Source organism: Salarias fasciatus, chromosome 14 (assembly GCF_902148845.1).
Source record: "Salarias fasciatus chromosome 14, fSalaFa1.1, whole genome shotgun sequence".
In the NCBI taxonomy this organism is placed as follows: domain Eukaryota; kingdom Metazoa; phylum Chordata; class Actinopteri; order Blenniiformes; family Blenniidae; genus Salarias; species Salarias fasciatus.
Window position 1 is genome coordinate 26,741,459 of NC_043758.1, and position 26,044 is coordinate 26,767,502.

The 26,044-nt window shown below is 44.8% G+C and overlaps 1 protein-coding gene across 3 annotated transcripts in view; it reads right to left on the reverse strand.

Annotated features, from left to right (window-relative positions):
• epha4l (eph receptor A4, like) overlaps positions 1-26,044 on the reverse strand; it is a 64,669-nt gene that overhangs the window by 17,637 nt on the left and 20,988 nt on the right. For all 3 annotated transcript variants that reach the window (XM_030107811.1, XM_030107810.1, XM_030107809.1), the window contains exons 4-7: positions 18,526-18,681; positions 9,975-10,310; positions 1,014-1,138; positions 768-927 (exon numbers count right to left, since the gene is read on the reverse strand). In XM_030107811.1, coding sequence (XP_029963671.1) covers positions 768-927; positions 1,014-1,138; positions 9,975-10,310; positions 18,526-18,681 — 777 coding nt within the window. The remainder of the gene's footprint in view (positions 1-767; positions 928-1,013; positions 1,139-9,974; positions 10,311-18,525; positions 18,682-26,044) is intronic.

Genomic DNA, 26,044 nt, shown 5'->3' on the forward strand with positions numbered 1-26,044 from the left:
CGGTTTAGTGTTTGCAGCTCTGTTTTCTTTGAGAGTCGGCGAACATGGTGAATTTTCTCAACGCAATGAATCAGCAAAAGTACGCAGACTTTAAAATATGTATTAAGACTTTGGTCAAAACTCTTTACCTGACCTGAATTTCCCCAACATGCAGTTTCTTCTGTTTATTTCCCTTCAGGCAATGTTCTTTAAGGTTGTGTTCCTGTCTGACTGAATTATATATATTTAGTAACAACTTGTCCAGACTCAGTGAAAATCATAGAAATGGACTGGAAGGAAAATCACTGAAAACTGTGGGTTCGCTGTTGGAATTCATGAGAAACGTCCTGTATTTCTGAACGAGTTTGGGTTGAGCTGCTTGACACCGTAATGACGAACCCGGCGGTGGGCCGCCGGGAGGTTTGGGGAGCTCATTTGAATTTGTGATGGGAGTCCGCCCACGTCGGAGCTTTCAGTGCTGCGGCGGTTATCGCCAGCGAGCTTCCAACTAAAACTGCCAAAAAGTGGTGTCATTCTTCAAAAACTCATATAGCTTGATCCTTCGCTGGCGCGTCTCCTGAGACTCGTGCTCACACTCGGGTAATGGAAACCTCTCGGGTTGCCAGTCAGGTGCTTGAGCGCAAAATCATGGCGGCTATTTTGATGAATGATTCCACAATGAAGAGGAACGACTTTTAAGACTCGCCGTCATCGCAGGATTTGTAGGAAACAGGCGTAACGGGGCTGGCCTCCGACATCTGGGACTCAGAAGACGCCGCTGAACTCACCGGAGTTGGTCATGAACTCAAACGGCCCACTGAAGTCGCCGTAGCCGGCCGCCGTTCGGGCACGCACGTGGAACACGTAGGAGGTCAGAGGGGTCAGACCTTTGATGTCGGTGTTCCTGGATGCGGTTTTTATGATTCGATAGCTTCTTTCATTCTGGTCCTGAGGGGGAAAAGAAGAAAAGAGTCAAACACAAGGCAGTTCGTGTCACGCCGTTTCCCTCAGAAATCCTGGCGTCCGCTCCTCACCTTCTCATAGTACTTGACCTCGTACTCCAGGATGACCCCGTTGGCCCGATCGGGCGGCTGCCACGCCAGGGAGATGGTGTGTCTCGTGATATCCTTGGCCTGGATGGAAGTCACCGGGGACGGAGCTGAGAAGAAAAGGGAGAAAAGTGTTTAGGCTACTGCCTCCGGTCTGTCTTCCATGTTGTTTTCAGGCCTGGAGACGAGGAGTCTGCGCTGCGCTGCTCTCCTTAATCCCTCACTCCTTCCTCCTGCTGAGAAAGTCAAACAGCGGGCCAGGCCACAAGGCAATCACTTCCATTTGTCTTTGAACTTGGATGCCGTTCAAAATCAGAGGCGTTACAGGACTGTATGGCCACACTGTGAAAATTTCCAGGATCTCCGGCGATGCTGTGCCGTTCAGCCGCTGCTCGCCGTCTATAAATCTGACGCTGGCTCCCCTCAGCTGACACCAGCGCCTCCAACACTTTCCAGACACTTCATTCGCTGTGGTTTCACAGGTCACCCTGGGAATCACCTCCGTCGCGGCGCAGCCTGCCTCCGAAGCCCAGGACCGGCTCCACGCCTTCCTCGAGCGAATCAATTGGTTTTCATTAAAGCTCCAGTTGGCGATCTCTATCGCGAACCCTCGCCGCCGCAGCAGATAATGAGGCCATATTTCAAGCGACCGCGCTTATCTGTGTTCTGACGCCTTGAACATGTGAAGGTTAAAGCACAGATAATGGTTTACACCCGAGCCCTCCCACCAGAGAGTCACTGCTGCACAAATCAAACCTGTATCTCCGTGGAGGGTGACAGTGCCTAAATTGGGTCACACACTCTGGAGATGTAAGAAAAAGAAAACGCAGGAAAGATAGTGTTGTAAACAGCTCGTGTACGGACTAACTGTTGAGCAGTACAGAAGATATGACAGGTAGATTTATAGACCAATAAAGAGAAAGATAAAGGAAAAACAACCACAGAGACAATAAAACATCAGAGGGAAAGGACAGACCGAAGAAGCTCTCATTTTTTAGAATACCAGAGAAGTAAGACTATAACATGTTAGTTTGTATTCACATTCAGAAAATAACAACTGAAAAGCCGTAAGAAACGTGCAGACAGAGCAACAACAGGTGCAAATGATTCAAATCTATCTTATTTAAATGTCTGACAATTATACTATTCTGCTCTCTTTCCTATCTTGCCAGGATCTGAAGAGCTCTCTGGAGCCTTTTATACAAAACATTTGAGATGTGAAAAAAGATCTCCAAATAATTTGAAATCAATTATCTCTCTGCAGAGTTAATTATCTGCAAGCGGTGAACACGTACGGTCCAAAGGCCTGGAATTCCTTCACTGGCTGCTCCTGATGGAGCTGCTCATGAATGTCTCAAACAGCAACTTCCTTAGGTAATAATCTCATTTTTTGACAAATATAAAGACATACGTAGATGATGTTAATGTTTCTCTGATTGAAAATTTATTCCTGTAAATAACATTTTTCCCTGATTTTTGTATTTCTTATTTCTCCCTTTTGGCCACCAGGTCACCAATTTAATTGTTTAAATAAAATTCACAATTTTTGTCAATTAATTGTGAATAATCACATTTTTTTCTTAATATTTAAAATTCTTTCATTTTTAATTTGCAAGCATAACTGTATCGTGAATTTATTACATTTCTGTTTATTGTGTATGTTTTTATTGTGGTAATGATACATTGATAATATTTTACACAGTGGATCTTTGGTATGTTGGCAGTTCTTACACTCGAATTTAAAATGAATCATTTTTGCATTTTCTATTCAAAAAGTTTACCCGGAAATGGCAGAAATACAGCAGGTGATGTTGCGAGCGTGCCAGGCCACGAGCCGGTGCTTTTTTTTGTTTTCGTAGTAAAACCACAGAGAACAATACGCTATAAACATTAACAATGTTGAGTACCGGGACGTTCAAACGGGCAGACGATCAAGTTGGATCGCTACTCCACTATAAAACTTTTTTATCTTTCCACATCCACTCCAGTACCTTCAACAACTGGCCCCTTGTCTTTTCTTCTCTCCAGAGAATCAGAAGAAAGGCCAAAGACATTAAAAGAAAACATCGTCCCCAACATGCAGGTAACATTTCTAAAAATCATCTGTTCTTCTGAGTTCACAAGAAGGGAATCTTTGACCTTTTGCTCCTTTGTGAGTACTGTAACCTTACTCGCTCCAGACCATCTGCCTCTTAAAGAATTACAGTGGGATGATTAATGAGGGGTCCGCGGTCCACCGATTATGATCGGATTATCTATGACATTATATACATTCTCATCACTTTGAGCGGGGGCTCCAGGGAGCCTAGCCTCCCAGCTAATGCTAACAAAACCTTGCTTTTAACTGAGGATTGAATTTAAACGGGGCCTGGAATTCAAGGATTGAGTTTCAGCGCGGTGGAGAACTGGCAGGAGGGCGGGGTTGGGTGGGGTGGGGTGTGGGACGGGGCAGCGGCAGACGTTCGGTGACTGCTGGGAGCTGCGATGGAGATGGAGAGAGGGATGGGATTGCAGACATCTCTCTGTAAATAGATTAACCCAAGCCGGTGTCATCCTGCTGGCCTAATGTGTTACGTCTCTGTTAAACAATTAGACGGCGGCCATTTGTAACCCTCCGATCAATCTTCCCCGGCAGCGAGAGCCAATTTGAAAGGCCCTCCTGGGGCCGACCGAGGACTCTCCGGCTCGGAGAGCGAACCCCTGAGGGGGTCGGAGGCTCGCCTTCCCCCTGAGGTAATCCACACATCCATCTTCCAGCCAAACATGACAGATATGGCGTTTTAATCTCATCCTGCTGCTACTCGTTGCGTTTTTATTTTACTCTCTCAACTAATGTGAGGATAAAGATGAGTGATTCTCTGAACGGCGCCTTCTCGGGCTCGTTCCGTGACACAGCAGCCCAGACGTGAAACAAGCCATCCATCAAGGTCAGGTTTTAGAAATTGTTAAAGATGAATTAGCCTGGCCTGTGAGGCTGACGCAAGGTTGCACTGGAGCCCGTGAAGAGGAACACGCTTCACCTGAGGCTGCGATTTGGGCAGGAGGTGCCAGACGAGCTGGTGGAGACGAATCTGAATTTGTGGGGATGATCTGTGATTTCTGACTGCGTGAGCTGAAAGTGTTTTGACACAGTGAAGATTCAGATCTCATTTGGGGATCGTGCTCTGTAAAAACACTGTTTCACGGCACTGTGAGGAATACACACACACACACACACACACACACACACACACACACACACACACACACACACACACACACACACACACACACACACACAAACACACACACACACAGAAGGCCTCCTTGTCCTGAATTACAGAATGAGGTTTACATAACAATTTGACTAGAAATGGAATCATTTTTCTGTTTACGTTTGAGGAAAGTTTCACTTTCAGACGGTAAAGTTTAGAAAATGATGGAAACGCTAGAAATGCACAAAAGACTGTGGTTTGCCTGCCAGGACGCTATGCTGTGTTTATGCAAAAGAACAACCCCCCCCCCCCCCCCCCCCCACACACACACACACACACACACACACACACACACACACACACACACACACACACGCATTCACTGGGTTAACAGGTCGAAGTAAATATTGAAAATCCGGAGCATGCAAAAGAAAAAAAAAGTGGCTCCACAAGATGATATTGTAGTAAATACTGACCATGAGCTGTTGATCTCAGAAGAGTGGGCGAGACAAACACTCTGGACTCCACCACTTGTTTTATAAATTAATGCACATGAATACATTTTTAATTTGACACTTTGTTAAGAATAAAATCAGCTGAAAATGTGTTTGAATGTGGATAGAAGCTCTCATTACTGTAATCGAAGACACGGGTCACAAAGACGAAAGACGGGACAGACAGCTGCCGACGTCTGGCGTACAGCTGTGAGGTTTGGTCTCCATTTGCTCGTGGGTTGAGGAAGTTTGCCTTTCAGAGCGTGTTCTGCGCTGCGTGGAGCGTCTGTGGTCGCTGCGAGCCGTTTACGCGGATGTGTGACCGCTTACAGTTTGACATTAAAAGGGGTTGGGGGTTCAAAAGGCTGGGAAACACATGTGGTTGCCAGATTTGGAGCCCAGTTGCCAGATCCGAGTCACTCAATCACACCGGGAAAAGAAAACAAAAAAACACAGCCGATGAGGGAGCAGTTTTTTTTAAGGGTGTTGAGAAAATGGCTCCACACCTTCTTCCTCTCACATCCCTGTGCCTATCGAGGCTGCTTCCTCCTCCCAGAACACATTTCCACATGTACCTCTGTCCGGTGTTGTGAGCGAGATGGAAACTAGCACACACACGTGAGCTGACAGACGTGCCCACACACACACACACCAGCACAATCTCCGTGCACTAATTCACTTTCAGTCACCTCCGCCCGCCGAGGATTTGCTATCAAGACATAAACGTGTCTCCTAAAATGGTATTTATTTCTTTTTTTTTATTCGAGTAGCTGATCCCATAAAGCGGCAGAAAATATCCATTTGAAGCTCGGGGTCAGTTCAAAGCTTGGACATCTCGTCTCCCCCCTCCCCAAACGCTGCGTCTGGGTGAAAGGGGCGACACCCCGGCTGATTTACGAGGGTGGAATTGTTGGTGGCGACACATGGAATCTGACCTCCGCGTACGCGCTCGAATCCGCGCACACATTCGACATCCTCACATCACCCCCTCCACGTCTTCCTCCCCGCACACAAAACAAAACACGCGCACGGGACTCCGCCCTTTTTCCGACCTCCCATCTTCTTCTCTTTGCCGAAATTTGAACTTTTATGGGGGGGGAGGGAGATGATGGCTGCTGTGAGGGGGAGAGAAGGGGAGGGGGCGTCTTTTCCACAGCACTTATAAATCCTAATAAATCTCTCATAATAAATGTGTAATCCGCGGTGTCTGGATGAGGGGAGGCGATACAGGGAGAGGGACAGCCGCAGATGACTGGCTGGATTACCGCCGGCTGAAACTAGAGCTTCCAAAGCCCCTACCGAGCATTAGCGGGGAGAAATCCAATCAGTCTGGAGCTATTCTCTTTAACACGCACACACACACATATGCACACACACAGAAAAAAAAATAAAAAATTAGTAGAGACACAAAGAATATTGAGGGGAAAATGTACGCCCACATTTCAGACCCTGTGTCACAGAATGCAAAGATATGCAAATCATTTAATCCCCGTATTTAATTGAAAATGGTACATACTGAATGTTGAAAGTGAGGTATTTAATATCACACTTTTTGTCCTCTCGTGTCATATCAGATGGATTCTTAGGACTGGATTTCACCAACTTTCCTACACCAATGTCAACAGTGTATTAATTTTCGGGAGTAAATGTTTGTTTTTCGCAAAAAAAAAAAAAAATCGATCACACTCCACACCACAATAAAGAAAAGCTTTAAAGTTTAAATTTAAAGGTTATTATTGCACTGTTTTATCAGTTCGGCCCACTGAACTAAAATATGTTTGACACTTATAACCTAATGAACATAATTTGGCTTGTTTAAATGCTGAAGTTGTTCTGTGCACTGACAGTCCCTGCAATCTTTATTCCATAAAAAAAAAAAAAAAAGCTGAGGGGATTGATCAGACTGTAGGACACTCTTTTACTTCTCCTCAATCCTTAAACTGAACTTGAGATCAGAGAATTCTGCAACACCTCCACACATCGCGTCTGACTTTCAAGGCTGCACCATTGTGTCTATTTTAACACAACTGCTGCTATAAGGAGAAAAAAAAAAAGATGTAGCTCATCTTTTATAAGGTTGTAAAGATATCATGCATTATAGATGATAATCTTCTTGTCCTCTATGCTGAGAAATACTATTCCTGAAACTATTGCTTCATTTTCCCGGTGCAGTCTTTTCACACCGCCGTGAATCTTCTAACCTTTACTTGTGAAAGACGTTTAATGTGTTGAGATACCTGATCTCTTGCAAATGAACCACGCTGTAAAATACTGAACTAGCTGTTATTTCATATGCAGACACGTGGCTTAAATAAAATCAAAAATAGGTTCATATGTTTCAAAAAGAGAGCTTTTGCTCCACCAATCTGTTGAATTTGTACTTCATCTATCACAGCGTTTCCACATTTTACAACTCCTCCCAACCTTTCTGGGATTGAGGATCATTCCCCAAATTCTGCGGAGCACACTTTTTCACTTTTCGCCACGCATGCAGCCCGTCAGCTCCGCACGTGTAGATAAACATGCGCACACACGCACGCTCTAATAGAGCTTCCAGCTGCCGCTTCGTATAACTAATCCTGGGGAACAGTTGTGAAACATGCACCAGCGACGAGCCAAAGGCAATATCATCTATATCTTACATCTCCAAGTCAGCAGATTAGCCTGGAGCAGCCTCGGGGGGACATCTGTGTGTGTGTGTGTGTGTGTGTGCTGAGTCTTTGTATGAGTCCGTGTCGGAAAGTGTGCGCAGTTTGGAGTTCTTTTTTTGCGTCGGGGCGGCCACACTGACACGCCATCGCGAACCCCCGGCCCCCGGACTCAGGGGCGTGCTCCATTACAGCCCCCACACATGCCTGTCTGGCAGGACTCTGAGCGCTCCCATTCATCTTTATCTTCGCGACCCCAGCTGATAAATCAAGCCGCTGTTTTCCCAATTTGCCGGAGCGAGCCCCATTCAAGACCTTCACTTTTCCCATGGATGGAAATCGGTGATAAAAAAAAAAAAAAAAGACACAAAAAGGCACTTAGCTTGCCACCCAAGAGCAGGGCAGTAAAAGAAGGCCGAGGTAATGATCGGCTATAAGCGCTGGAGAGGAGGGAGGGATGAAGCGAGAGGGTCGGAGTCATAAAAATCCATTTGCACAACAACCGGTTGCAAAGTGGCTAAATGACAAAACAACGGGAGGCTCCGAACGCACCGCGGGCCTGGAGGGCTCCTCTCTGCTTCTGAAGGAGACGCTGCAGACGCGCTGGAGAATAATTACACGCAAACACACACACACCATCCAACCAGCATTTGTAATGAACCCTCCACAGATCAATACAGCTCATCTAATTCATTAGCCGGAGAGCTAAAAATAGTGTGATGGCCCCTATGTTCAGCCCCGGCTCCTCACACCTAATTATGCAAAACTCTGGTGAAAGATTGCAGAAAATCTTCTCCTGCTCTGCCGAGAACTCATCACCCTCCTCGGTAATCACCCAAATTATTCACAGCTTTAATAAACATGTTTTCACACGCCGATTGGCCCCTAAAAAAAAAAACTACTTGAGGCGATCAGGGTAACGAACCTACACTCTGCATCAAGCGCGCGCTCACACGGAGAAGTCAACACACTCACTGGGGTTTTGTGATCAGTAGGAAAAAAGGGAATCTCTCTTAAATTAGTTCAGCGAGCAAGCACAGGCAGGCTTTCATAATATAAGAAGGATGTTTGTCAGAAAAAAGATATCAGCAGAAACTATGTTTCAGTATGGCAATTAATGCAATATGCATTGTGCTTTCTGTCATCTAGTTCAGTTCATTTTAAATATGTTTTTCTTTTCACAGTTTTGACACTACAGGGATAGTTCCCTGGCTTGAACGAAGTAGCCATAAATAAAATAACTTCCATATCTTTGTGAGGCATTTTTAATATCCATTTTTAACAAAGAAAGTACCTTTGCGGTCCATTGGGTGTGAAACACACTCTCTGTTATTGGCCATGTGTCCATAACAGTTTTAACTTCCCGTTAATTCAGAATAAAACTTAATTCCACTTTAAAATGATCTTGTGAACACCTAATTCTGAATGAGAATGATTATTCTGAATTAAACTTAATTCAGAATAAATTGGCTGGTTTGTTCTCATATTAAAGCAGAATTAAATGATTCCTCGATCATGTAAACCTTCATGCCACTTTAGGCCAATTCCTGTTGTTCCTGCCATGCTCCTTCCCTTGTCCTGTCACGGCGACGCACATATTTCCAGAAGGCCGCCTGAAGCATTGGACTCGAATGGAAACAATTTATTTTATAGAAGCCTTAAAAGTACTGGATGAAATGAAAAGAGCAGAAGGTCGGAAGCATAAATATGCTGTAGCATCAAAGTTAATCGAGACAAAAAGAAAGAAAAAAAAAAACGCAGGAACTGGAGTTTGTTTGCTTTCGTAAACACGTCACTTCCTAAACCTAATCAGTGTGCACACTGCACTTCACCTGGTTCATGCCTGGTTCAGCATGTTCTTCCAAACCAAACTCTCTGTTTAAACGACAATTGCCTGCTATTGAAAAGGATAAAGGGCTCATTGACTATAGCAACACAACTGGGATTATTCTTCACTCGCATCTAATCCTGCATTAGTCTGTCTCACTGCGCAGCGGAAAAAAGACCCTACTGCTGGGCATCAAGGCCGTCCGCCATTCGTCTCTTTGTCTTCTTGCCAAGTGAAAAACAGTCTGTGCCATGTGCTGGCCTGCGCCTGACATTTAGAATTTACAACCCCGAAACAATCAGTCACGTGACTGAAACCAGGACAATAGAAAAGGTACTTTTCTAACACCTTTGGACGACAGCGGTCGCACTGCCCTGAATGAGCCTGGCAGCCTTCAAGATAATCATTGGAAACCTGACAAGTGTGGATATACTTCAGTTCTCAATGTGGCAAAAGGATTCAGGTTAAAGTGATGTATTCTAATGACCAGAGTGCTTGACTGATGTATATTCATATGTCAATACACTGAGCAAGTCACTTACTCTTGCGGGAATCAATGCCACTCAGGTCACCTGTGAACAGTTTCTGACCCACTTTGATGAAGCACAGTCTATTGAATTTGCACAAATAAAAAAGATTGGACTTTAAGAGCTCATGCCGGTTGGGTAATCTCTCTGAGTAATGATTTTCATTAAGAGAACCGCTGAATCCGTCCACACACTCGGCTCCTTGTTCATGATCACGTCTTCTCCGACCCTCCAACGGAGTTCACGCCGACTCACCAGCCTGGTTGGTGGTGACGGTCACCGACACGGCCTGCTCTGGCCCCGGGCTCTGCTTCGACACTCCGTTCACCGCCCACACCTCAAAGGTGTAGTTGGTGTGGGCCTGCAGCTCGTTGATGGACACCCTGGTTCCCTTCAGGCTGCGCTGCTGGGGGCTGAAGTGGATGCCGCTGTCGCAGGCCTGGCAGTGTCGGCCGTCCGGCTCGCAGCGTTTGCACACCACGTTGTATGTCAGGTCCTGGCGCCCCCCCGAACTCCGGGGCGGGCTCCACTCCAGATTCACCGAGGTCTCGTTGACGTTGGAGATCAGGTGCACGGGCGCCGACGGAGGACCTGGGGAGAACGTCAGGGAAAAGATGAGGAAGAGAATATACTGAAACAAGCCAAATGCTAAGCCGAGGCAGAGTTACATTTAAATTTACTTGAGGTTCGTGATGACAAATGGTGCTGACGGGAGCGCACAGCCATCACACAAAACAGTTTTCATCGACTGTCCTGGGTAAAAACTTCAAAAGCTCTGTCTCCAGCAGCGCTAGTGATTGATTCTCTCCCTGTGTGTTCGTATAACAAAGATGTAAAGGTGTAATTGACAGGGCCGTTCCTTCAATTTTTTTATTTGAGGCTTCTTGAATTTCCTTTTAATGTCCCGTCCATTACGGCGTGGGTGGATCCAATTTCACCTCAGTTAATTCACAACGTTCGCTGAAACCCAACCGGGCAACCGAGTTCTTTCAGATTCGTACGTGGGATCAGCTGGAAGGCGGCGCAGCGCCGGAGGCTCGCCGTAGCCAGCACGGTTTTATGGCACCCACTCAGTAACTTTAAACAAAGTTTGTTTTGGACCCTGTTATAAGGATCCTTCTTTGAAGTAAAGCCTCCATGTTGTAGTTTCACATGCGAGAACTGCTCTGCCGATATGAGACACAAACTCTGCACCACATCAGTCCCAATTTACATGTCAGCTTCGCTGTAATGGATGTTTTTTTTTTTCTTTGCTTTCAAGCATAGGCAGTAGTAACTGACTTAACTCTGCCGTTCTTCTTTCTCCCTCTCCGACCCATGCACTCCCTGTCTCGCCCGCTCCCTATCGCTGACTAATGAAGCGCACGCGAGAAGGCTGGGAGGGGATCGATGTCGGGTGAAATATGAAAGCCAGTCGGTCCACAGACGAATCATTTCACAACGGAAATTAATTATCAGTGTTATTTTTGGAGGAGCAGAGTGGCAATGAGTGATTTCACGGAGACGCAGAGAGGAGCCCAGGGGCCAGTGTGTAGAAGTGTGTGTGTGTGTGTGTGTGTGCTCTCAGTCGCTCGAGGACCGAGGGAACGCGATCTTTACATGTACAACATACCACTGGAAAAGGGAGGAAGGGGAATTTTACTACATCTGTCCTGAATGGATTGGAATAATGTTGTACAGCATTGTGTTACATTTGAATGGATGGATGGATGGATGGATGTATGGATGGATATGAGGAAGAAAACGGATCTCAGCAGAAGAAGAAGACAGTCTTCTACATGAAAGAATGGAGAGTAGACTGTGTTAATATTAGGATCATCCAACCTCCTCTTCCCAACTTCAATGAAAATCTATTAATAAATTCCTATTAAAAATGATGATAAGGCACTCACCCACCCCCACCCCTCCTTTCCCCCTGCTATTTTCTTTTCTTCCCCACTTCTCTCCTGCCCTCGTACCTCATTCCCCAGTCTGTTGCTCAGACAATGGGAATGAGCGGCAGATAGGGCTGCTAAATTAAGGCGCTACACAAACCGTCATTATAATGTGTCTTTTCTGGGGCTTCCAATATAACGGCCACTCTGTGTGCTAATGTTAGATGGTGGGGAAGTAATAGGATTGCAAGTGTCACAGGGTGGTCAAGTCAAAGGTGGTTTCAGCAAATTTGACAAATGAAGGCAACAGTGTGATTTTTTTTTTTTTACTGCGAGACGGAGGTACTTTTCAGGAAATCATCTAACTTCCCCTTATCATTAACTTGAAATGCCACAAACTGATGTATTAACTCCAAGTAGATATTTATTTGTATAAATACAGAATTCTGCAGGTCTCAACCTAAAATTCAGGGCTGAAAAATCTTCTGTCTCCACTATTGACTGGAGCTGTGACACTCTGGAGGCCATTGTTGTTGGTTCTTCTGCACATGTGCAAGTAAATAGACACTGTTTACGATAGCTGTGGTTCATGTGCACAGTAGCAACATTTTGGAAAAGTTTGGAAAAGAGAGAGAGAGAGTATTTGCAAAAAAAATCCACCTTTCAAGCCATTTTCAAAAAGTGGCACGGCTGTCTTTCAGTCTTTAATGCAAGGGTAGACAAACTGTGTCGTCAGTCCACTGAGACACGTCTCACTCACATCGCTTGTCAAGATCGCCCTAACGTCAGCAAATACAAAGATAGTGTTGGAGCGAAAGTGTGTGTGTGTGTCAGCGGGTGTGTGTTTTATCTCCTCACAGCGATTATTTTGTTTGTTCTTCACCATAGTGAACAGTGCTGTTTAAGATTATGGCTGTATGACGTGTTAAACACATTCCACCCCGTCAGTTTTGCTCCCCGCGTTCCTCGCACACATGAAGACACACACACACAAAAAACTACCTTTGGCTCTACCTGTCGCTCTCCCAGAATGCACCACTGGGAGCACGGGAGCGTGGGAGAGCCGTCGGCTGTGACTGACACCCGGTAATTAATCCTGGGAGAGGGAGCGGCGGGGGGAGACGGGAGCTCGCGCAACCTTCATACGACGTTAGCTTAAAATTCATACAGCTTACGGGGAGAATCCGGAGGGAGACGCACAAAGTTTCTCCTGGAGAAAGTTGGTGAATTCTCCTTCCTCACTCCTCCTCTTCAGACCCTCATTTCTTCCTTTCCTGTTGCCCCTCTGCTCTCTCCCTCCTTTAATCTGTCTTTCTCATTTTCCCTCTCTTCCCCATGCATGCGCCCGCCATCTTTCTCTTTCTTCCCCTCCTGCCTTTCTGTCTCTTCGTATCAGGGATTGCGGTTCAAGTGTTGCGCAGGGCCAATGTCAGAGGCCCGGCTCAATCGGCCGGAGCGTCGACCTCGCCGTTACCGTCCGGCTGGGATTCATTCGATGCCCCCCCCCCACCCCCCCGGAGTCCTGTGCATTCATTGTGTCTCCCTCGCTACCTTCCTCCGCTAAGAAAACTGGAGAAAAATCTGAGAAACACATCAACGGCAAGCAAGAAACCCCAAAAGAGGAGAGTAGCTCCCTCCTCCTTTTCACCTGAGCTCCCATGGGTGTCTGTCCCTGGTCCTCATTACTGCCCCTCGGAGTGTGTGGGGGTGTATTTATACTGACTTACAGTTCCTGAAGTTGAGCTGCCTAGTTGTGTATTAAGTTTCAACACTGAGCAGAGTTTGAATGGACCGAGCTGTATGGTTTATAAAGTTGTTTTCAATCTGTTCCCCATCATATACACTCGGAGTCATGAAAAACTGGAGTGTTTCACAGGGAAAATGTTGTTTTTCTTCCACATATTTGAACCATCAATCATTTTTATTCTCGTTAAGGCACTGCCTTTTTGAAAGCAGTGAAACTGTCTAACAAATCACACACAAAGAAAACAACCATGTTGATCTTAAAGTAACTTTAAATAGACAGAATTGTCGTGGGTATCATGTTTCAAATCCAAATCAAAGGTTTATCTCATAAAAGGCACCCGTTGAAATGTTTGCAAATTGAGTGTTTTCACTCTTGGTTGTTGTTGAAGGTTTTATTAATACTTAAAATGTAAGTTTTGGAACATAATGAAGTGTCTCTGCCGTGCTCCACAGGCCTGGGAATAGCATAAAACCCTTTGAAACCCACTTTGTTTTTCATGATTATGTTTTTCATGATTAGTTTGTTTCAAGTATTTCATGGGAGATTTTTACAACTATCCCCAAATTGACCGGCCTCATTTCGAAACGGTAAGAAATTCTACCTTGAGCAAACCAAGGACACCTCTGACACCTACAATCAACCAACATCTGATTTTAGAATGGAATTTAATTCAGTGCAATGTCCTTATTACCAGGTCTAAAAGTTTTAAATAGCCTTCAGAAGTGTGTTTCTGTTTTTCAAAAGCTTCAAAAAGGAATCCAAACAATATAAAGCCAGTTGTTTTTGTTTTTTTTAAAAATTTCCCCTCCACCGACCGTGAGAATCATCTATATGCTTTCACAATGTCTGCAAATGGCTTTTATCACCACTGGTTTCAAGATGCATGTGTCCACAATCAGAAAGACATTGCACTGATTTGACCTGAAAGGACGATATAAAGAAAAACAACAATGACGTCCAGGGTAAGCCAACACGTATTCCCTTACAATTCACATAACTACATGCACTTTCATACATGACTGGAAACCAAAAACTGTCCAGCAATTATGATTATCAAGCAAAGTTTCCATGAGATCTCGGATAGTCCAACTACCCCACCTCATCCATTTCAGACTGGATTCATTTCCGATAAATATTACAATCTGAACTTGTGTGTCTACAATCAGAAAATTCGATCAACATGTTGGAAGGGAAAAGTCTTGCCGTCCAGGAAAGGAAACTGCAGCTCACTTCTGAACAGACACTGAGAGCATACGTGCACTTTTTTTGTACAGCTGCCTGTGGAAGAGGAAAAACAAACCCTGCCAAAGCTTGTGATAAAGCAGAGCCACTAGAAATGCCTCAGCTAGTATAGATTCAGCAACACTGGCAACAGAAATGCGGGGTCGAAGCCAAGTACAATAGCAGTGAGTCATCACGAGCACAACAAGAAAATTAACCATAAACCAGAAAACAAATGTCAGAAAGGTCTGTTCATAATTCCTTGAAAAGCAATAAAAAAGTCATTTGTCCTGGCGGCTTCCTGGAGTCGGGAGATCCAACGAGTGGGAGGAAAAATCTCCAGGTCGAGGGTGTCCAGACTTTTTTGACCGAGGGCCACATTTTAAGTATTGCACATAAATTTTCAGATTCTTCTACAGTCACTCGCTCGTGTCCTTCGCTTCTTTAGTTTCTTAAGTCATCTCTGTTCACCAGTCGGGCTGCACGATATCAGGTAAACATGCAGGGATGTTTAGCATTGTGGTAACGATTTGACTTACGATCCATACACACACTGATGGAGATGATGTTAACGTGTGTGTGCAGTGAGAATTGTTCTTCACGGTGCTCTTTCTCTGGTCAACAACTTACCCCAATTGATTGTGAGTAATCGCATGTTTCTCTCATACTTAATATTCTGTTAATTTGATTACACAAAGTCTGAATGCAAAGTGCACGCAAACATGACTTCTCTCAGTCCAGTCGGTCTTTTGGGATCTGTTCATTGCACCTGTTGATCTGACAACGACGCTAAAATTTATGATGTCCTCAAGATTTCCTGTGATTAAGATCACTTCTCCAAAATTATAACCAATTAAATCTCCTCCTAGTGTTAAGACTCAGCAGTGTCAGCCTCAGTTGATTACATTTTTATAATTTAGGCTGTCTGGTGCCTCCAATGGAAACAGAGAGACTTGATCGAGCAGAACATCGGCCGATCAAACCAACGATAATCGCAAATGAGCAGAGGTGGAAGGATGCGGTGAAGTCGCCACTCATCGTGAGAATGACAACATCCAGTTTTAATCATCATCTCTACAACACCAGCCGAAGGAGGGGAAAGCGTTTTCAATTACCCAACAAAACACACACATACACACACACACACCCCAATTACTGCAGACGCTGACTCTTTCCCAGTCTGACCTTCAACAAGGCAAAATGAGGAAATGACTTTTAGAGGCTGCTTTCTCTCTCTCTCTCTCTCTCTCTCTCTCTCTCTCTCTCTCTCTCTCTCTCTCTCTCTCTCTCTCTCTCTCTCTCTCTCTCTTTCTTCTTCATTTACCGCGCTCATGACTCGGAGAAGTTTTACCAAGAAAAAGAGGAAATGAAAACAAAATGTGGACGAGGTAGGGTGTGAGTGACAGTGGTAATTACAGAGCGCTAACATGTGGGCAAGTATTAAAAAAAAAAAAACAAAAAAACAAAAGCGGAGAGGGAAAACAGCAGTCGACAGACGGGGTCACAGGTCAAAGATCAAATGTTGACCGGCTGACGAGGGCGGGGCAAAGGTCGGCGAGGGAGCCGGGCTAATGTTCGGCTCCTGACTGCCGTGCTGAGGAATGCAACGGAGACGGCGGCCCTGTAAAATGGGCCCAGTAATGAGCCCCGACAGCTGTTACTTGCGGCAGCGGCCGTCGTAAAACGCCGCTGTGACTAACAAGACAATGGGGCCGGGACGCCCCGCATCCCCCCACCGCCGCTCTGCGGCTCATCCCTTTAAAACAGAGGTAGTAACGTGTAAGTGATGTGCTGAAGCAATCACGAGGGGGGAAAGTCATTTTATTCTCGTATATTAATCCTCGGGGCTGCGCCAAGATTTAATCAAACCACAACCTCTTTAACAGCTCAACAAGTATTAAAAGACACAATAAAGATGCACTAATTCTGTCCGCAGAATCCCATTTTCCAAATTTAATTTGCAAAGAGTTTAAGCACTTTGTTTATCTTGAAGAATTCATAATAACTCAATTATGTGCTTTTCCTTTCATTTCCTTCCTTGATTTCCATTACAGGAGGATGGGAACCAGCGAGGCGCTCGATTGCTTCAAACAGCAAGTTCTCTCAGAAAAAGATATCAAGAAAACCGATTGTTTAAAAGGTAAATAATATGCAAATGAGTTGGATCCTACTAAAATATTACATTGTTTGCAACAAAAAAATGGTCAAAACAACCAAGAATACAATTTAGTTGGAATAAATTATGTGTTAAACAGATGTGTAATGAGTATTGAAAATATGTCCTACTGTTGCACTGCAGCAATTATAATCACTTCTTAGAATAGTAGTAACTTAATACTAATTTTAAAGGAATGTCCAACAGCAGGCTTTTAATTTAAACGTATTAAATATCTCTGTTCAAAGCACAATTACCTTATTATATTTTTGAAACAAATGATTATAAAAAAAAAACAGGAATTTCCTCTATTAAAGAAATGACTTACCGGCCACAAAAATGTTGAAACTTTTTTTGTTTTTTCAAAACTCGACCGAAGTAAGTATTTACAGAAGAATAGCTGCATCTCAAACATTTGTTTGAAATCGCCTTATGTTTGACACCCCTGGTTTTTATAGTGGCAGGTTATTTAGCATTGAGTTTTTTTTTCTTCTGTTCTTATTTCACTGCATTTCTCTGTCAGAAACATAATTATATCCATTCGTTATTTTATTTCCCAACTTGTATGACAAATGCAGAAAGCAATTCAACAAGTCAGCTGAATCAGGCAAAACCGAGAGAAAAGATACAAATCTCACCACCGATGAGGCCAAAATTGCAGCAACTGCTGACAGTGCCCCATTAAAATCAACTACTGTACTGGGGAATGATTAGTTCAGGCGGAAGGGGGGTTCGGAGGGGTTCATCTACTCATCTGATTCAATGAGCTGTTTCGCTGAGTGACGAATCCACAGGAACTCGACAGAACGTCGAGCCAACTATGAACTAAGCATCTGAACAGATGTTTTGCTGGTTACAACTGTTTCGTGACACACGCTCGCTCAGACACTTCCAGAATCTTGTTTTTTTTCCCTGGGAAAGGGGAGCGGGGGGATTTGCGCGTTAGGTGTTTTGAGTTTTCCTTGGTTCGCTCTCCGGATGTGTACATTTCTCCCAGCTCTGAGGAAAAGAAAGCAGGTTTTGAGAAATACGGAGCAGGTATTGTGCTTGAGAGTATTTTGCTCAAACACACACGAGAAGGTGAGTCAGTGGGGTTTGGAAAAACCAGATTCAACACGGTTGACTCACACAGCCAGATGGTGGAGAGTGAAGATTCCCTCTGAGGAATATAACACTGAACGACATCCTTCGCTCCTGCTTTTAGCTTCCTATATCTCTTATCTCTCGCACTTTGGCATCTTCACCTGTATTCTCTGTCGCATCTCTTATTCACTACCTGCGTGTGTCTTCACCTTCCCCCATTTTCTCCACCGTTCTTCATCACCTCCCACCGAGGTTTTTCTGGATCTCTATTTGTCTTTCCTACCGCTCTTGCTCTTCTCTGTTTTTTGCCGGAGCTCTGTGGAAGACTGAGTTTGGAGATGCGGCGGTTTATACCCTCATTAGCTCCGCGTCACCGTGACTGATCACTAAGTACCACCTGGAATCAAAATACACCCATTAACACAGCAGCCTCCTGCTTTATGTTTGCGCAGAGTGATTGTGTGTGTGTGTGTGTGTGTCTGTGTGTGTGTGTGTGTGTGTGTGTGTGAACTGGTAATTCAGGCGGACACGGATCAGGAGGCAAGAAGACAGAATCAATGACCATGTTTGGGCGAGTACTGCATGTGTGTGAGGTAGACCTCTTTTCAATAGCAGGGCTTGGTTACTAATACAGTAGGCAGTCAGCTATTTTAAGCTGTTTAAAAATGGCTGGAAACCGCAGCCCCTCTGGGCCTGGAGGTGGGGTGTTGTATACGGTGTACTTACGGGTGCAGGGCATGGACGCCGGGTCTGTCTCCGAGCGGAAGTATCCCTTGTCGCAGGCGCAGGAGGTGGATCCCTCCCTGACCGAGTAGCTGTGGAGCGGACACTTGGAACAGGAGCCGTCGGTGGCCAGAGCGCGGTAGTAACCGATCTTACAGGCTGAAAGACAACAAGGACAAAAAGGAAGATGAGGTTGTGCTCATGTCTGTCAACGTGCAACATAGCTTCAACAATCAATGTGGTAAAAAAAAAAAAAAGAAGGAATCGAGAAAAAAGACAATATGTTAGTTCCCTTAAAGTGTTGAGATTGTAAGACTTTGCAAAAACTTATCTACAAGCAGGATATTGAACAGCCTGAGGAGCATCCTGAGGATGTGGTGGAGAATAAGCATTTGTAATGAGGAGCTTTGGAAACAAACATTTCATTTTTGTGTTTTAGTATGAACCCTGAAGTGTAACAACACAATGTGCACAAAATAACAGATTTTAAATTAAAAGCCTCTAACTAACACAAGGAGAGTCATTCTTTAAGTCCTGATTTAGAGGACATCGTTTAAAGTGTTTTGCATTTACATGGCAACATTTTGGAAACAATGTCTCTTTACTGCTACTGCGAAATTACACAAATGCTTAAACCGATGTAGTTAACATGTTGGGTCACTAGTTATTTGTTTTTGTGATGTTGGAAGCTGTCAATGGGCCCATCCGTCAGGATTTGGTTTAACCTGACCATGAGTGCTTTTGGTGCTGAAACTTAATCACTGGTCATTATGGACTAGAAATCATTTGCGTGCATGAGCCAGAGACTACGCTAAAACACTGATAACCCCTAAATCCCTGACAGCTTCACTCTTGGATTCAATAAACACATATCCAGACTGTTGCTGGTGCAGAGACCATACAAAGAGCGTGTTTGGTGTAAACGTACTCAAATCAAAAGTAACATGGCGTGAAAAACTGGTAAATGTCTTTTTTTTCCTGAACATTGTGTTGTGTCTCCAGGTATGGTCACAAATCCAAAGGGCAGTGCATCGGCCCCATAAGCTACGTGATAACATCAGCATGGTAAACCTAAAGTAACAGCCACTGGTTAAGTGTTTGATGATAAACCAAAGCGCTGCCAGATGAAAATTCAGAGCAACACCAAAGGGGGTATTACGGTGTGGACTGTAATGTACTAAATCCTTTAAGCAGTTGTTGAGCGATTCCTTTTTAACAAAAAGAATCAGGGGATTACAAAGATGTAAGGATACATCAGCTCGATACCATGTACCTACAAATGATACTTAACTTCAGGATAATTTATCCCAGCTGCTGCTGGTCTGGACCAGCTGGGGAGACTACACTCATTGAAAGCAAGGCCATTAGCACAAAGCCTCAAGAGACCACACAGGTCTGTACGGCACTGCTCGGCAATCCATCTAATCATCAGCCGATCCTTTGTTAAGGACTGAAATGGTTCACCAACCGAGCAAATGTCCCAATGATGCATATATGAAGCACAAACAAAGATGGCGATTTGGGTGTTGAGGCAATGTAGCCATAGAATTGTATTTGTACAACTGTACATTAGGAGAGGAGGATGTTCCACTCATGACAGTTTTCCTTTGAATCAAGAACAGGAAAACTATATGTTGCCAAGAGGCTTCTTCTTCTTCTTCTTGCTTTGCCAATCCCAACCCCCTCCCCACACACCCCCCAGCCCACGCTTGTCTTCCTTCTCCATCCTCAGCGCCCTCTCCCTTTTCACCTTCCTCACGAGTCGGCGTTCTATTATCAGAAACAACAGGAGACGAGAAAAGCCGACTATTTGCTCTGACAACAAGAAAAGATCAAATAATTACCTCTTGTCTTTCTCACAAATTCAAATGCAGCTATTCTGTGCTGGCAAGACTCTGTGCTGCAATGAAACCAGAGCCGGTGGCATTTCAGACCATTTAACAAACAAATGCCACCACGCTTGGCACACTGGGGGCTCTGTCAGTCTCTCTAGACTGGGCTTTTTTCACTCTCCCCAACACACATACACACACACACACACACACACACACACACACACACACACACACACACACACACACACACACACACACACACACCTCAGTCTGAAATGGTAACCGAAGTGACACTTTTCCTACTTTTGGCGACAGTGCTCCCCTTTCTTTTGAGTGACAGTTTGATTGGAGGGCTCGTCTTTCAAGGAGTTCTCCTTCCTCTATCCGTTTCTATAATGGCCGGGGAAGCCTGAGCAGGGTTATGTTTCACCCCCTGAGCGCTGAACCAGAAGAGGAGGACAAAAGAACAATTCTCAGAGAGGTGCAGCGCAGACAGTCGCAACACCGATTGGACCAAATAACCTGTCATTCAGCAGAGCTGCTGTTCGCTTTCTGACAGAGGGCCAACGGTGTAGAGGCCCGAGGGTTGCTGGTGTGGGTTTAGTTAAGAGTGGGTGGTGTGTGCCTGCTTTGATGTAAAAAAGACCCACTGAGGACAGATTGGTAAATTTACTCCCAGTATCGGTACAATAATTAGACTTAGAGTGTAGGAGAGGAAGTAAAATGCAGAGAACATTCAGAGGGATCCGATTTCAAGTAAATACACAGAATCCAGTCTCATCAGCAAATTTAGACCCCCAACATTATTGCATTTTCATTAAAGAAAAGTTTTGTGTTTACATGGCAACATTTATAAAACTGTCTGAAACGGAAATGGCAGAACCACTGAAAGAGATTCAGTTTGCATGTTGGGCCACTAGTGGATGCTGTTGTGTAGTGATGAAGCCACACACACATGCAGGTATACAGGCATTCGTATGCACAGACGACGAAGATTGCCATTACAGATTAGTCTCAATTAGAAAAGCCATATATACATGACCAAGTCCCAGGAGAAACTACTTGATTACAGAAGCTTCTGTGTTTTGTTATTGTCCATCTGCTCGTGTAGATGCAAAAGAATTATTCACCACATCTGTGGTGCGCACGTGCAGTAACAAGTGTTTCCAATGTCTATGGGGCAGCTGTGGATCGGTTGGTAGAGTGGTCCACATGTCTAAGTGTCCTTGAGCAAGACACTGAACCCCAAACTGCTCCCAAAAGATGGACTGAGCACCTTGCACGGCAGACGCCTCCACTGGTATGTAAATGCCTGTGTGAATGGGTGAATATGATAAACAGTGTAAAGTGCTTTGGGGACTGCTTAAGAGGTGTTATATATTGTAAGTGAAATAAATGTTCTAATTACAAGGTGACGGAGTCCAACAACAACAATTTGTGTTTTTGCTCATTTCTGCAGCAACAGAGATGGTGCATTCCTTGAAAGTTCCACCTTGGTAGCCGTTTTCAAAAAGTCGTGTTGTCAGTGGACCCGAGTGCTGCCATGTGGTAAACAGACCCCCAAAACACAGCAAAAGCTTTGCTTTTTTACTTGAATGTTGAAGTTAAGACCTCAGACATTACAAATGAAGTCAGTGCCGATCCATGTGTTCCCCAGCATGAAGAAAGCACAGCCTCCAAAAACGGCCATTATAAGCAGCCAAATAAATTCACAAACCTCTCCAAAATATCAGGAAATCTACTCTCTTGGAAGTGCAACAAAGTCCGGCTCTTTGGCCGAACAGCAGCTCCTCTGTAGCAGCTGGATTAGCGCAGCGTGGCGTTAACCGAGCTGGGGCTAGCTGCTACCTGCTGAGCCATTCTTTGCCAGTTCTTACTCGCTCAATCAGGAACTAAATCCCTGTCGCTTCACTCGCTAACATTAAGCCAAGGGCCTCATTGATTGTAGCCCGCAGGGGTGTGTGAAGCCTCCGTTTCTTTTCTTCACACTTATCAAAAAAAAAAAAAAAAGAGAAGAGATTAGCTGGGAGGCACTTTGTGTTATCTCTCTATCTTTAAAGCAGTCCTTCAACACTCATCACTGAGAAACAAAAGAAGAACTTTGGGATAGTGAAGGCATTGTTTAAGAGGTTGTGACCGCTTCAGGTGATGAAACACAAAGTTGCTGTCAGGGTTTGTACGTGTGCGCTGACCAGGAAAGTGTGCAGACTTGATAGCAGGGTTGACCAGCTGTTCATGAGCCGATGCCTTGTGCGCTAAAAGCTTGGAGGGAGAGTTAATTGAGTCCTATGCTTCACGGCCTTTGGGTCTGAGCCTCTTTAAAAGACTAAAGATGTGATCTAAGAGCAGGCTACCTCAAACTGTGCCACGGTTGATGAGTTTTTTCGCCCGTCAATTATTAAGCTGTCCCAGGATGACCCCCTCCTTCCCCTCCTGAAGGGCTCAGAGGCTGCCCTGGAATTCTTTGCAGGACTCTGTATCCCTGTTTTTGCTTTTTTAGACATGCTCTGGCGTCTTCATCTGCGGTCTGGGGTTTAAAGCTCTTGTTTGAAAAAGTGATGTCAACATATCTAGGCTTGTTTATAGCCACGATTGCCCTAAAGAAAGGAGCAGCAGAGGGGAAAAGAAAGGTCGATATCCGAGTAAAGCACGGGAATTTGCTTCCTATTAGGAATATGAATGTGTGTGTGTGTGTGTACGCACTGGAGAAGAGACCACAGTGCTAGTGGGTGGTCCAAGAAGACTGCGGCTTCGGAGAGGAATCTCCCTTAAGACTTTGCTGGATTTATCACTGGCCGTGGCAAACCTCCACACAGACGCAGAGACAGACACACATGGACATGCATGTGTGTTTAGTTTTTATGGGACCTGAGCTGGGAAGCCTTCATCATATCCTCTTATGCAGCTCTAACCCAATTTTTCCACACACTGCTGTCTCCATTTTCGCCCCCGTCGGTCGCTACAGCTCTCCTGCATTCTTTCCCGGCCTGCCCTCCATCTCGCTCTCTGAGGCTTTCTCTCGGCAGGCCTCCTCCTTTCAGACAGAGAAGGGTTTGTCAGGTGCCAAATCCCTGAGCTGAGAGATCAAAGGCAGACAAAGAGACTGGTGACTTACTGTTCTATTCTGCAAAGGCAAAAATAATGGAATCCCTCATAGACTGGGGACATCACATTCTTCCCTTCTTTTTCTCCCAGCAGCTCTTTCAATCCTCTTCTCTGGTCTCGCTTTAGTCTCTTTTCACCCCCCTCTTTTTTTTTTTTTTTTGTCAAACCCTTCCTCTGCCCCATCCCCATCCCTGTTGTCTCTGAGCTGCAGCCCATTTAGAGGAAAGGGGGCAACAAGGGAGAGGGAGTTAATGAGTATAGTTTGGTCTGAGTGCTGAGGATACTGCCGGATGAATTGGTCACACTGCATAAAAAGGAAGGGGAAATTGGTTCATAGTGACTATCTGATAGAAAAAAATAAATTAAAAAAAGGAGCAAGCTAATGATACAATGACAGCTACCCCCACGCGAGCCAACTAAAGCCCAGCTAAGTTTTCCTCTGAGTGGCAACAACCCACACAGCCGCGCTTTGAACAGCCGTGGATGCTCCCAAATAAAGCCACATCTACCCACGCAGCCTCCTACTGCAGCCCACCTTGAGCGACCCGCATGCGAAGCCTGATGGACGAGCTATTCTGCAGCCCACACAACAAAGTACCCAATACTCTCGGGAGAGAAAGCATGAGAGCTAACCTGTACTACAATAGCAATCTCCTCAACAACAAAAAAAAAAAGGAAAAGAAAACTTTGGGAACGTAACACCCAGCACACGGCACACAATAACTAGACCTGCCCAGGCAGAACAATCGCCTCCCTTGAAATCAAGAAAAGGAGAGAATTAAGTTCAAACTGCTGCATTTTCCTTCCTTTCAAGACCTTGCTTTATCTTCTTCAGGTGATGAAAACTCAGTGGCTTTTTTTTTTTTTTTGTCATAACAGACAGCGAGCGTTCTTCAGAGGAGCAGTCAAAGGCGTCCTCACAAAGCCACTCTTTCAAAAAGCAATGTGATCTGCTTTCAGGACCCGAGGGCAAGGAGAGTCTCTCCGTCTCCTGCACCTTAAGGAGCCGACCATCACTATTCAACCTGCCTTTCTGCTATCCACCTCTGCCTTTGTGCTTCTTCTATCTCTTGACTCCTTGCAGAAAGTGGTTTGTTGCTCAGATGAGACTCCTGCAAGCAGGGATTACTTTCCCAAAAGAGCTTTGTTTACCCTAAGCTGCAGTTAGAAGCTGAATGTAGATCCCGTTCATCCAAAACCTGACGATAAAGAACAATCCGCTTCACTACACCTGAGCCACCAGCGTATTAGCGGAGATAACTAGCTGCTGACCGTTAGCATCTGTCACTGGAACAGCAGGAGAGTGGAGCAGGTTAACTCATTAATTCTGTCACCCAGGGTTATTAATTACCTCCGGCCCCGACGGCGACACGCAGCCACACGGCCGGCGGAAACACATCAGCGTGATTGATGAGGGACACACGGCCACCGAAACTGATCACCAAGATAGATGAGTTACACTCGACACACATCTTGACCTCGACCCGGCGACGGGGAAAAGGCCACCGAATCCCCAACAAAAGCAAAACCAGAAGACACCCCAAATCTGAGCGGTGACATCTGGGTCGACGCTGTTGCTCGTGTTAATGAAAGTCTCCAACAAAAGGCAGAAAGGCTAACAACATTAATAACACACATGCTAACCTTGGTGACAATTACAGCAGCTTCTGCTAATGATGGTCAGCGCCAGCAGAGGAGGGGGGCTTTGCAAGAGTTGCCAGTAGTTTGTCAAAAGCCAGATGATTTATAGCTGTGTTGTCAGCCGGGCCGATCCATCAGGAGCAAGCCACCCAAGACGTAATGCTAATTAAAATGTCTGCTTCTAACACACAGGAGCAGCACCCAAAGAAGTGGATGAGAAGGAAATACAGAAGAACATTTACAACAAAGACGAAGCACAAGAACAAAAGAGTAACAGCTTCTTCAGACTGATACAGTGCCAGAGAAACTGGGACTTCCTCTAAAATGCAAATAAACTGAATTACAGTGATGTAATATGAACATAAAAAAAAACAAGTGTTTAAAATTAGTTAACAGCTATACGTGAAGCCCTTTTGAAGTTGTGTAATGCTACAAATAAATGACTATCTTACACTGTGGTACAGAAAACGATGATAGGATTCATTTTGAGAAGGATGACAGAATATGATTAATAGACTCAGACAATCCTGGAGTAAAGCCAAAAAGACAATATGGTTGAGCATTGATCCTCAAACCATCAGGCAGCGATGCGATTAAAGCCGACAAGAAATCACAGCACGGGGTCATAAACACGTCTGAAAACCACTGTCAGTGAACACACTTCATCAGTGCATCCGCGACCACGTCAGAGCAGCACCATGCAGAGAATCCATCTAAACACAGAGAGGCTTTCTCTTGAAGTGGAAGTCAATCAAAAATTCTGATTTCTTTTTGAAAATATTCCTCAATTTAAAGAGAGGATAGAGCATCAAGTCTGTCACCAAAAAACACTTGTGAAGCTCATTTAGTGCACAAGTCAATGAAATTTGAGTGTCATTCTGTGAATTTCTACAGAATTTTAAGGAAAAATATAGGTAAAATCAAAATCTTCAATGGTTAAA